General features: G+C 41.4%; 1 protein-coding gene across 1 annotated transcript in view; it reads left to right on the plus strand.

Moving 5' to 3' along the window:
* The first annotated feature begins 748 nt into the window (after positions 1-748).
* LOC103147781 (bone morphogenetic protein 7-like) overlaps positions 749-13,102 on the plus strand; it is a 30,950-nt gene continuing 18,596 nt past the window's right edge. Inside the window, exon 1 of the mRNA XM_007566285.2 lies at positions 749-1,483. Within this exon, the coding sequence (XP_007566347.1) occupies positions 1,084-1,483 (400 nt within the window). The 5' untranslated portion in view covers positions 749-1,083. The remainder of the gene's footprint in view (positions 1,484-13,102) is intronic.

Below are 13,102 nucleotides of genomic sequence, written 5' to 3' on the forward strand. Positions count from 1 at the left end.
AATAAAAAATAAAAAATCCAACTTCTGAGCACAAACATGATGCACCACGAGTGTTTCATTTACCACAGCGCTATGACTTACAACTTACAATAACACATTATTTGCAAAGAAAATGGGAAATTGGTTTAAAGTCTGTATACTTATATATCTGCATACCTACTGCCTTGTTACTGTAAACTCTCCTGTATGAATTCTTTTGAGGTTCCCATGCTTGCAGTTTGGCCCTAAGCAGCCGCAAATTTTACTTATACCCTGGGGCTGGCTCTGACTGTATCTGTGCCTTTTTGACATCAAAGAACAACAGACTATAAAGCCTGGGCTCAGACCCACATGACCCCTTGTATTCAGACAGTGCACCTGCAGATTAGGCAGCGCAGCAACTGCATGTTGCAACGGCTCCCACGGTATTGAAGTGATCCCTGACGAAAACACGAAAAATTATTACTCTTTTCAATGATGTGTGCTTTCTAAGCCTTAACTGAAATCACCAGTTTTATTGTCGTCAGTGAATCCTCACAAACGAAAGGGCTTTAAATGTAACAACTCATACTGAAGCGCCGTAATACACACCCCATATTCACTTCGTTTTGTATTTTGCACGTGTCGTTTGGAGATCTTTTCCAACTGGCAACAAAGCAAAACTCGCTCTCCTTTCAGAGAGAAAGAGAGAGAGAGGGAGAGAGAGAGAGAGAGAGCATATGCGCCCTCTTCGTCCCTCTTTCCCTCCTTCTCGTACTCCTCCCAGCGCTCAGCGCCTCCTTACAACTTGTTTAGTGAAATGCATGGGCTCGCAGTCTCCTCTCCGCAGTTGCATGCTGCACCGCAGTTGGTAACTTTTGACCGCAAGGTTTTGAATGAGGATCGAGGCGCACGCTACTTCAATCCATCCAGAAAAGTGATTTATTAAAGGACTTTTTCCGCTGACTTGATGAATCACTTAGAATGGTTCCCCTCAACATGAGGGCCTGTAAGTGATTTTTGGATATTGATTACAGGGCTGCCTTGCTGTTAAGAGTTCCACATATATTTTTTTCTGAGTTTCGGCGACCCCGATATTGGCGCAATTACGCACGGAGAAGCGCAATGGCACATATTCTGGACAGGCGTGCGCCCGTTTTGCTCTTGGTGTGGAGCTACTGCGTGCTGGCGGACACAACCTTTACGAACTTCACCTTGGACAATGAGTTCCACTCAAGTTTTATCCACCGCCGGCTGAAGAGCCAGGAGCGCAAGGAGATGCAGCGGGAGATCCTGTCGATCTTGGGGCTGCCGCACCGGCCGCGACCTCACCTCCACGGGAAGCACAACGCTGCCCCGATGTTCATGCTGGACCTGTACAACGCCATGTCCACGGATGGGGACGAGACGAGATACTCTTACCCTTACAAACCCATTTTCACGACACAAGGCCCACCGATTGCCAGCCTGCAAGACAACAACTTCTTGAATGACGCTGACATGGTCATGAGCTTTGTGAATTTAGGTAAGCTTCTTTATTTATTCAAGTCTTCATCAGTCTCTTTTCTTACATTAAAAAAAACAAAAACAACATAGCAACCAAAAAAGTATACATATATACTTTTCCAAGTTGCGTCTGCTTTTCATTTAGCTTGAAATGTGTGAGAACAGCATTAGGGTCATTTTTCATGCCGTGCCATCTGTAATAGCAGCTTATCAACTCTCCCTTTGCAACACCTGTGCGCGCGCGCACAATAACTGTGTTTATAAAACCAAAAGCGCAGTTTCCCAGCTAATACCAGGAGAGTCAAATTCCACTGAACCCCTTTGTTAAACAGCTGAGAGGAACTATAATTTTCAGGTGCTTTAGTTGCGGATGAGGGAGCAGCTCGCAGCTAATATGTCAGCCAGGCCTTATCTGAAGAATGAGTCAACAAAGGAATGGGTTCAAAGTGCACCACCAGGTCCTCCTTTCACTCTAATCTGGAGACATCCCTGTAGAAGCAGAGATATCAGAATAATGCCAGTCAGCAGCGATTTCAGCTTAGTTTAATCAGATTTGTTTGCAAATGACTGAGTTGTGACTTTGTAGCATGCACTTCACATCGGTGATTAGTTTTTTGTGTTTTGTTTTGTTTTTGTTTTGTGTGCAGTGCTTTACCTCGTATTGCCCCGTTCAGGCATGGACTTCAATTTATTTCAATCACATTTTATTGCATGGGGATACACAATGTAGTGAATAATTGTGGAAGAAAAACTAACAGGTTTCTGAAATATTACAAATAAAAATCTGTGAAATGCGGCATGCATTTGTGTGCAGGTTCTCTGAGTTTATTTATTTATTTTTTTGAAGAACAACCTTTAGCTGTAGCTGTTGTAGTCAGTCTGGAGCACATCTGATTGAAACTGTTGCTCATTCCTCCTTAACTCTGTCAGATTGGAAGTGAGGCATCTGCGAACATCTTTTCATGTTTTACCACAGATACTCAGTTGGGCATTTGGGCTTTGACTGGTCCACTTTGACACCTCATTATGTACTGATCTGATGTGCTCTATTGTATGTAATCATGGTTGTTGTCCTGCGTTAAGATTTAAGATATCTGCTCCATTCTCAGGTGTTTTGCTGCCTTTAACAGATTTTATTTCAGGACTTCCCTTTATTTACCTCCACATATCTACTTATCAGCTCTAACTACTTTTATGCTTTGTGCTCAAGAAAATCATCCTCACAGCATGATGCTGCCAGTGCCATGTCTCACAGTGGGGATAATGCCTCGAGGGTGATGTGTAGGTAGTTTTAGTCAGTTCAGTTCCTCAAAGCACTTGGCATGTAGACCAAAATGACCAGAGTGAGTATATATATATATATATATGGATCTCTACTTGCTTTCAATCCTGGAAAGACCATTGTGTAAGTATCTTGGCAAGACAGAGGGAGGTGACACTGGCTCCCTTCACTGCAATGTGTAATTACTGTGGGAGCTGATGTATTGTGACTATTTTCAACAGGCTGCAGCACAGATGGATTTGACCACATAAACTCACAAAGTCAAGAGGCAACGCTGCAGCAGCCTCAAGGGGTAGCGGAGCGGAGGGCTTTGGAGCCGAAAAGACAAGAGATAAACCCGCTTTTAGGGCTTCTGAAAGATGGCTTCCACCTGAAAAAGGGGAAACTGTTTTATTGAATATATGTTAAAAAGTAGCAGAAGGAAAGTCACACTTCTGCTTTTATATCTTGCAGATAATGTCATTTTAAATGACCTTTGGCCAGATGGACCCTTTAAGGCACATGTTCATGTCTCTCATTTGGACACAAAGAGGGTATTTGTGATGACATTCTGTCACATGCTGCAAATATCAGTGTTTTTTTGTTTTTTCTTTCTTTTTGCTAAATTTTGCGTTTTTATCATTAAACATTTGTGGAAGGCCTTTATTTCATTGTTTCATTACGTTTCACTTGAGAGAAGGAGGAAAAAGTTAAGGGAGAAGGAGAGAGAGAAGAAAGTGATGGCAATTAAACTGACTGTGTTTCCTCTCTAAATTCCTTCGTTTCCACATTTGCACTTTGCGGCTTTTGTTTTCTCATTTAGGTTGTCTGAGAGCTAAACAGGCACAGTTTTTATTTTAAAAAAAAACACTCCTCAAACTGCTGCATGACTCTGCATCTGTAAAGCCAACGCATACAAGTCAGACTTTGCACCCTGGTTGCAGCAAAGGCCCATTTTCATACATTGACCTCCGTCTTTGTTAGAGCCCATATAGAAGTCGCGGAGTGATTCGCTGAAGGAGCCACTAAATGACTTAATATGAATTTTTTGGCTAATCCTTCTCAACTCGCTTTGTTTTTGCTTCTTGGAGCTCTGTTGTGAGTCCAGAGGAGCCAGCTGAGGGTGTGTGTGGGTTTTTTGGGACAGACCCCAGGCCAGGGACGTCCTGTATTGAGTCACTGGAGTTTAAAAGCCCAGCTGTGTAAATGACTTACAGCATGCATTCAGAATTCACACTGCTACATGCAAACACAGGTCACCCAGGCACTGGGAGTGAGCCAGACACGATCATGCAGCAAGTTAACCCAACACTCAAGTCTCTGAAGCTGACCACACAAAATGATCCCGTCTGTCTACCTGCACTGATTATTTACGGTTGTGCTTTTGGTCTCTGGTAGCATTAGCCCTCGGCCACTGTCTGTTAAAGCATTTCCTCCTTAACAAACCGCGACTTCCGTGGCTTTTGGCAACAGCTTTGGCCTGTAAAGTTCAGCTTATGTTGAACTGATGCACACCAGTCCTTCTCGTCCCATTGGAGTAAAAACAATCACTCAGCATAGCTTGCAATAATCCCATTAAGGTCTTTTTAATCAGAGGAAACTTGCTATTGAACGTCTGCTGTCTCCATGACTAAAAGAGCAGCAGGCTCATCACCTGTGTCTGCACGTGTGCGCGTGTGTGCGAGTGTGTGAGGGAGGGAGTGGGGATCAGACCCTTTACAGTAAGATGTTATCACGAGGTATGTTAGTCACAGCTTCCTTGTTTTCCCTCTTCTCATGCAACCCCACATGGACTATAACTGTGACCGAAAGTTGGAATGACACAACCTTGCAGTAAATCGGAGAACTAACACAGCCAGGATGTCCCAGTATTTTTATTTGACTGAAGATGAAGGCAAGACTTTTCACCTTGTTTTCTATCCTCAAAAATAAAAAAGTAGTGATTCTTTTTTTTTTTTTTTTTTATATATTCAGAATTATCCAAACTCTCACATCCAGCCTGAAGCTCCAAGGCTCCAACTTACAGAGTTAAAGCTTTATGATTTGATGTTTCCTAAAATTACATTTATAGCATTGGATCTTTTAACAGCAAAAGAAACACATTGCAGCACATAAATATTTATATCACATAATTTGAGGGTGGGTATGGTAGTGCTACTCATATTGGTTGGTCTCCAGACCCACACAGCTTATGGTAAATTTTTAAAATATATTTTTGGGTTCACTTTCTTTATTTCTCCTAAATTCATTTATTCTTGTTTTGTCTTTATGTAGTGAGAAAATATTACCGTACTATGTGCTGCAGTGATCATATAGGTTTATTTGACAATAGATTGTACTTCCTTATATAAATTCTGCTTTATGTTGAGCCTTAATGCTGGATTTACACTCTTATTCGGTTTATCTGCATTAGTAGGAGAAGTATTTACACCCCTTCTCCCATTTCTTATTAGCTGCTGAGATAGATAATCACAAAGTAGTGCAAAGTAATAGCAAAATAAAAGTGTGGCATTCATTTGTGATTTGAATTTCAGCTGCTAAATCTCTATCAGCGCTACATGTCTCTGTTTGCATAGTTATCTTTGGAAAATGGCTCAATTCCAGCCAGATTAAAAGGAGAGAGCATCTTTGAACATCAGCTTTCAAGTCTCGTCGGTGGCTCTCAATTGGATTTAGATCTGGATTTTAAATTGGTAATTCCAACATACGGATACGCTTTGATCTAAACTCTGTAACTCTGCAGCCAGAGCTACAGAGAATTGGTCGCTTTGTAGCTACTGATTCCCACCACCTTCCTGCTGAGGTGGTGAACCTCCATGTCTGGTCTCAAATTTTCTGCAGCCTCTAAAGGTTTTTTTTTTTTTTTTTCAGGTTTTGGCTTCTGCTTGACTCCATTAACCTTAACCTATCATCATGAACTTGTTTTTCTATCCCTGCTAAAAAAAACAAAACAAGACAGCTTACCCACAGCATGATTCAGCCGCCACCATTATTTCATGGTGTGCATGGTTTGTTGAGATCAATGTGCACTAGCAAAGATACATTTTGCTCTCATCTAATAAGATCCACGTACATGGCATATTAAAAATTGCATATTTGACTTCTTGTTGATTCCTTTCGACCACAACTTTATTCACGCCACTTTTCCGTACAGGATAGACCTGTAGCATGTAGTAGTTGCCCTGCTGACAGTTTCTCCCACCAGAGCAGCAGAGGTTTACAGAGCCTGCAGAGTGACCATAGACATCTTAGCTGCTTCTCTGGTTCATGTCTTCTTTGCCTGACAGTTTAGATGGTAAATGATGTCTTAGCAGTGTTCTGGTTCTGTTATACCATGGATTGGATTGAGCGGTGCTCTGGGATGTTCAGAGCTTATTGTTCGGTAGCCTCTGCTTTACACTTGGTGTGTTCCTTGGTCTTCATGATCCATTTTTACTGTTCACCAATAAACCACTGAAACCTTCATATAGCAGCTGGACCTACACTGAGATTAAATCACAGATGTTGAATTGTACTAATTAGGTGCCTTCCTATTTGTCCCGGTGGGATTTAGAGCAAAAGGTCTGAATCCAATTGCACGTCACTCTTCAGAATTTTTAATTGTGAGCAATTTAAAATCACGTATCAATTCCACACCATTAAATATATTTGAAGTTCGACTTTCATGTTTCAAAATGTGACAAAGGCTGTGGGATATTAGCCCATGTTCACTGACTCATCCAGAAATGTCAGACTGTCTGGACTCAGACGGTTGTTGAGGCTGCAGAGGGGAAACGTGTAAAAGTGCAAATAAATATCAAACCACTGGCGATCGTGCTACTAGAGCATATTTTAATTGTTCAGTGTTCTGCTGCTGTTCATCTGCGCCAGATGGGATTCATCGCTCAGGTTGAAAAACAGTAAACAAATAAAGTTCTGCTGGAATTTTTTCCACTCTCTTTGCTCCACTACTCGTGTTGTCTCAAACTTATCATGTTGCCAGTTCCACTTTCACAGAACCGAGGCGTGCTAATGTCATGCTCATGTACAAACCAAGTAATGAGAGGAGGCAGAGGTTCTCTGTGTTACCTGTGTGACCTGATCGGGCAACAGCTGGCCCTGGCCCTGGCCCTGGCCCTGGCCCTGGCCCTGGCCCTGGCCCTGGCCCTGGCCCTGGCCCTGGCCCTGGCCCTGGCCCGTTTACTGCACCTATCTCTTCGAGTTCTTTTCAGTGTTATTTTGTGGCTTAGAGGCAACATTGTGAACAGCAGGCAGTAAGAAATGTCAAACTGGTAAATTAGTTTAAAAAATTTAGAGGCTTTGGATTTCGGACAGAACTCTGTCACCAGCTCGCTCTCTTACTACAAACTCAGAAGCAGTTGAGTCATTCTGTTGTAACATCGGAAAAGCTCGGCTCTTGTTTCACAGTTAATCAGGCTCTAATCTTTTTTTTTTCTTCTTTTTTTCTCGTGAAGAGCTTCAATATAATTTTTAGCAACAAGCTCATATCTCTCTTTCATCCTCTCCCCACCCTTCTCTCTGTTGTGCCTTGCATTCCTCTCAACAGTGTGCTGCCTGTGGTGCTGAGGTTAATACAGATGTTTCTCTCTGTCTGTGGGCCAAAGCAGCTGTGCAGAGAAACTTTATCTTTTCAGAGTCCAACAAGTCCCCTCGACTCACCCTCCACCAGCACGCCTGGCCCAGTGTCCAAGCTGTTTTCACACACACACACACACACACACACACGCACACACACACACACACACGCACAAACACACGCACACACGACAATCTGACACCAGATATCCCCACACCACCCTCCTGAAACGAGCCGTATTGATTGGCGGTGCCGGCCTCTGAGTTTTAATTAGTTAGTTATCATACGGTCCCTGCAGTGTTTTCTGGTGTTTAGTCTTCAACCTCCTGATCTAGCCTTCACCTCCAGAGGTTTACACCTCCTGCGCTTCCAGACATAAAACATTTCAACGCTTTCTCGAGTTCTTTTGTATGTTTTTCCACTCCCCACCTCTCTTCTCACACACATAAGCTCATGAACACACACTTTTTCTGACTGTTTGTACCTCTTTTTCTCTGTATCTCTTTGTAAATTCAAGCAAAAAAAAAGAGTTTTCTTCCTTAAATCATGCCATCGATTGTCGTCGGCTTGTTTAAAAGCGGATAAATCATTGTCTTTCTGACTCTAAACCAAAAAGGCTTCTCAAAATATGTCTGATGCAGTCTTTCACATGTGGACAATAGAAAAAAAAAATCAATGTGTGCTGAAGGCCACGTTTTTAAACTCTGTGCATGGAACCTGTCCTTGACAGTGTTTGTTTTCCTTTCGTCCTCTTCCAGATTTATGTAGTCATTTGAGTGTACGCTCCCAGGGGAGTCGAAACACACGCATGTGCACGCCTGCGTACAAGTGCAGAGAAATGTGCGCTTGGTTTTATGTGGTCAAAAGCAACATCTCTGCAGCCAATTAGTGTTATTGAAGGCATGTTTTTCATTGCTGCTGGACAGGGAGTGTGCAGAAGCAGAGAAATGCTGCAGCTGGTACAGACAGCCCGGTCTTCCCGTCAGGTAGTTACTCATACAGGATTTGATTTAATGTATCAACGTCTGTTGTGGATATACAGCTGCATGCTCTTGGGATATGTTTTTTTTTTTTTTTTTGTCAAATTGGGTATATCCACAGTAATACTGTGATCCAGTATTTAAGGACTTCCCGTAAGTCATATTTAGTTTTGGGTAAACTTTGAACCAAACCATTCCATTGAAGCTCAGGCTGTATTCTTAGAGCCACTGCCCTGCTGAGGTAAAGCGCCACCTCTGCCTCAAGTCTTTTGCAGCTTCGAGACATTTTGTTTTTCCAGGACTGTCCTGTATTAAGCTTCTTAGGGCATCTTCTCTTCCACTCTGACATGCTTTGCTTCTCTTTCCCCGATGAAACCACGTCGCCCCCTGCATAATGCAGCCACCACCTGGTTTGTGGGTAATGAGATTCTTGCCACTCTCAGATTTGTGACGTGACTAATGTTTGTTCTGCCAACTAATTTTCCCTCTCAGGCGAGATCTCTGCAGCTCCTCCAGGGCTGCCTCTTTGACTGATGCTCAGTTGTTTTAGGTGAAAGGCTATGTCTTGTTAGGTTTCCAGATGTGCCACACGCTTTCCATTTTTGTACAATAGCTTGAATGGTGCTCAGTGATCTCACGGATTCTAATGACTCAATTCTTGGGCTGTTGCTTAATCCTGCTTTAAGCTTCTCCAAACCCTCATCCCAGACCTGTTTGATGTTTTTATTAGTATCTATGACACTGTTTATTCTCTAACTATTCTCTGAGGTCTTCAAAGAACACCTAAATGTATTCTGAAGTTTATACAGGTAAACTCTATTGTAGTTTTGGTTGCATTCGATTTTATGGCTGGATTCAAATACATCACATTGAACTTTTTCGATTTTTCTTTTAGGAAAAAAAAAAAGTAAACTATGTGTCATTTCCCCTAAACTTCACAATTAGGTACTTTGAGTTGGACTATTGCATAAAATCCCAAAATCACATTCAAGTTGCATTTGTAACTTGATAAAAACTCGAAGCAGTGTGAATACTTTTTTAGGCACTGAGTACCAAAAAACACAATCAAAAGAATCTCAGCCTGCATGAGTTTCAGGCGTCTCTACAAAGTCCACACCGCGCTATCCAGAAATATCACTCTTTTTTATTTTCCCATTTATGACTTTGCAAACTCACCTGTTGAACCGAGGCAACCCAGAATGACATCTGGTGGTACACAGCCTGAGTGTGCCGGCCAAGTCAAGGCACTTGCTGGGAGAGATGATGAAACACGCTGCGGGTGGGACTTGATAATGTGGCCAGTGGTCAAAAAGCACAGATGTACAAAGCAGCGGGCGTTCTTGCTCTGCTTCAATGATGGAATGACCTGCTTCTCTGCCAGGAATGCTGGGCTCATCTGAGTTGTTTTTTTTTTTCTTTTTTCTGCTAAGCTCACTCTTGTGTTCTAAGTCTTGATTTTCTCTTACTGTAGCCCCAAGCCCTCACAGCAATCAGGATAATTTGGATCTCTAATTATTTGTGGGGGGAAAAAAATGGAGCTAGATAATGCACTTAATATTAGAATAAATATTAATTCCACCCACATAGCCCCTTTCATTTTATCGTCTGGGCTACTTTGGCCAGGACTTATCAGAGAACAGCAGCATCTAAGACTCCCCTGCACTCCTCTGACGACGAGTACCAAGCAGTGAAGCTCAGAGGGCAGATGTAGGCCAGAGCACAGCCAGAGATCCTGGGACCAATAGCTCCACTGCTGCAATAACAAATATAGCGCTCTTTGCTTGGTACTGGGGCACTGGTAGGGCAGAGGTGACATGAGGAATGAAGTGGGAACCATAGATGAAGACAAAAAAGAGGAAATACAAAGAGAATACATTTTTTTGATGTCTTTAAAGTGCCTTGAAAAGTATTCACTGACCTTTTTCGCATTCTTTTATGTTACACACAAAAACCTCAATGTCATTTATGTGATAGACGGTCTAAATGCGAAGGATGATTGGTAAAAAACAAACGTCACTCTGAGCAAATCAGCCCCATGATGAAACATGGTAGTTACAGCATCATTTTGTGTCTTCAAAAGGGACTGAAAATTGGTCGGAGCTAATCAGTTATGTAAAAGTGAGAACTGGGAAAACTTGGAAAAAAATATCTGTTAATGGCTACAAAAGACTTGAGACTTTTGTAGACTGGGCAAGAGTTTTCTTTTCAGCACAACACTGACCCTAAATAAAAGCTGAGCTTCAAGCGCATTCATGTGGTAGAACACCTCAAACTTAATGTAACTAACATGTAAATAACATTTCTGTAAATGTAAATCATCCAGTCTGACTGATCTTAAGATATTTTGCCCCAAAAATCAGCCATACATTTTTTTTTTTCATACATACCCTAATAAACTTACAGTTATGATTGCAGCAAACAATTGTTTGACAAAATTTGTCTTTTAAAGTTACTGATTATTATGGGACTCTTTGAAGAATTGTCTCCATTCTCTGGTTACTGGTTCCAGTTGAACATAATATTCCACCTTCCATTTTACTAATTGTAATACGTATTCAATTTTTGTCTCCTCATTTCAACTGGTCCTGTTTAATCATTTTGTTGTCATGTTGTAATTGATATTTACTATTCAGGTTACCGGTGACTTTATGCTCTGTGAAACACTTTGGTGGTTTCAAATACCCTGCAGTAGCTAATAGACATCCTAATAAAATGCATTGAATTTCATGATAGCTGAGTGTTAAATAAAGCATCAAAGTGCAAGGGGCGTTATTTTGTGTTACTACCTTCATATAGCGTCTGCGTCTTGGATGTGGGGTTGCAAAGGCTTGTGAACCTCCGTGTCAGAGCAGTTGTGACTGTTCGACACAGTAAAACCCTATTTCGAGCCACCTATCCTGCCCAGCCACCAGCTGGACTATGAAATGTGTGTTAGGTCTCCAAACAGAAAATTGCGTTAGCGGAAGCCTATAATGCTGACCAGAGTTCTCAGAAGTTCTCCAACATTTAAATAAAAGCCTGCAAAAGTCAAGCAACGGCGGCATACAAGCGGTTTTATGACAAGTGATGAAACATTGCATTTGTGTCAGGATGATATACGAATTGGCTGTGACTGGCCTCTATTTGCGTAGGAAAAAACGAGCAGCTGCCTTTTCCATCTATTGCCTCTGGAGATATTTATTTGTGAAAAACCAAAGTTAATAGGCTGTGAGAACCAAAATAAACAACACGCTGATAAAATCAGAGTGCCAATCATGTGCGCACAAGGTGCAGCACTGGGATGCAGAGGAAAATCTTAAAATGTTTTCCCTCCTGCCAACGAGCGCACGACATGTGAGTTTTCCTGAGGTCTATAATAGGAGCTGGCTTGGCTCAATGAGGAGGGTGTGGTTCCTGTGGCCTCTAAATTAAAGAACATAAAAACAAGGGGATGAGGAGAAGAGGGGGTGAGTGGGGTAAAACTGAATGGCTGCGGTGTGGTGACTGAGTTGTTTTATCCGGGAGGAAGTGCAGATGGTTAAAGTGGCATTAGTGCTTGGAGATGCCTTGCTGCTTGGCACCAAAAGCTCTTTTTCTCCTCACTCCTTCTGCACAGCTCATTATATCGCATAACAGAATGAAGACTGATAAAAATCTAGTCACTTTGTTGCCAATCTCACTAATCTAAAGCCTTTTTAGCCAAGCAGCATTGTGCTGTTGACCCTCACCCAAAATAGATCAGTGTGTGGGGGAGGGCTACATATGTCTAAAAATGATTCAAAACGGGGATCAACAAAGGAAAAAGGAATATTTTTGTAATTTTATTTTAAACGCATTTTTTTTATTATTTTTACAAAATGTATTTCTTCAGTTTTCATCATTTAGTCTTGCTCCTTTCACACATGTGCACACACCGACACACACGCACATACACAGACATTTAGTTGTACCAATAAATCTTTTGTAGATTGTTTATTCCAAGTCTTGAAAGGTAAAACCTAGATGAACGAGTGCGCCTTTATGGATTCTTATTTTTTGACATGTGACGAAAGTGAAACTTTCAGAAACCGCAGAGTTAAATTCTCAATAGCTGAAAATGCGACATGTTGGTTTATTCATTCTCCACCTAAATCTTAGTGGAATTTCTGTGGGAATAGATTATTCTATGAAAAACCTCTGGTAATACAGCCAAAGTTACATGAAATCAATTTGTTTTGGTAGCTAATTCTATTCACAATTAGATTTGCAATTTTGGGAAAACCTCTTGCAGTTTTCTCTGACTTGGGAAAATATCTCCCAACAAAGCTCCAGTACCTATTTTTCTTCTTGCGACTTCACTTATCACTGAGCAAATGCTGTCTTGTTTCTTATACAAGTGTGTGTGGATCATGCACCCAAAGTGAAATGGAATTGCTCTCAGGGTTCAGTTTTCATCGACGGTCGACAGCTGACAAACCAAGGAGAAGGTGGCTGAAGAATCTGAATAGAAAGTGAACTCCACAACTCATATTTACAACTTTCTCTCTGTCAACAAAAAAATCACACAGAGAGAGATATCTCTGTTCTGGTTTAGCTACAGCCATCCAAGAAAGAAACTGTGGTTCTTAAAATGGCAAACAGCACTGCCGAATAAATACAACACATGGTTTTATTTATTTATTTTTAAAATAAAGTAACGATCAACATAGTTACATTGTAGTGACTCATCAGTGCATAGAGCGCTCTTTCTACCCCTGAACATATCTTCAATAAAAATTGTCCCATGAACGATAGGGCTATAGATTCAGATATAGAATTATTAAACTCAAAAGAATTTCCAGATCATTATAAAATTAAATCATA

Source organism: Poecilia formosa, unplaced genomic scaffold (assembly GCF_000485575.1).
Source record: "Poecilia formosa unplaced genomic scaffold, Poecilia_formosa-5.1.2 Scaffold190, whole genome shotgun sequence".
In the NCBI taxonomy this organism is placed as follows: domain Eukaryota; kingdom Metazoa; phylum Chordata; class Actinopteri; order Cyprinodontiformes; family Poeciliidae; genus Poecilia; species Poecilia formosa.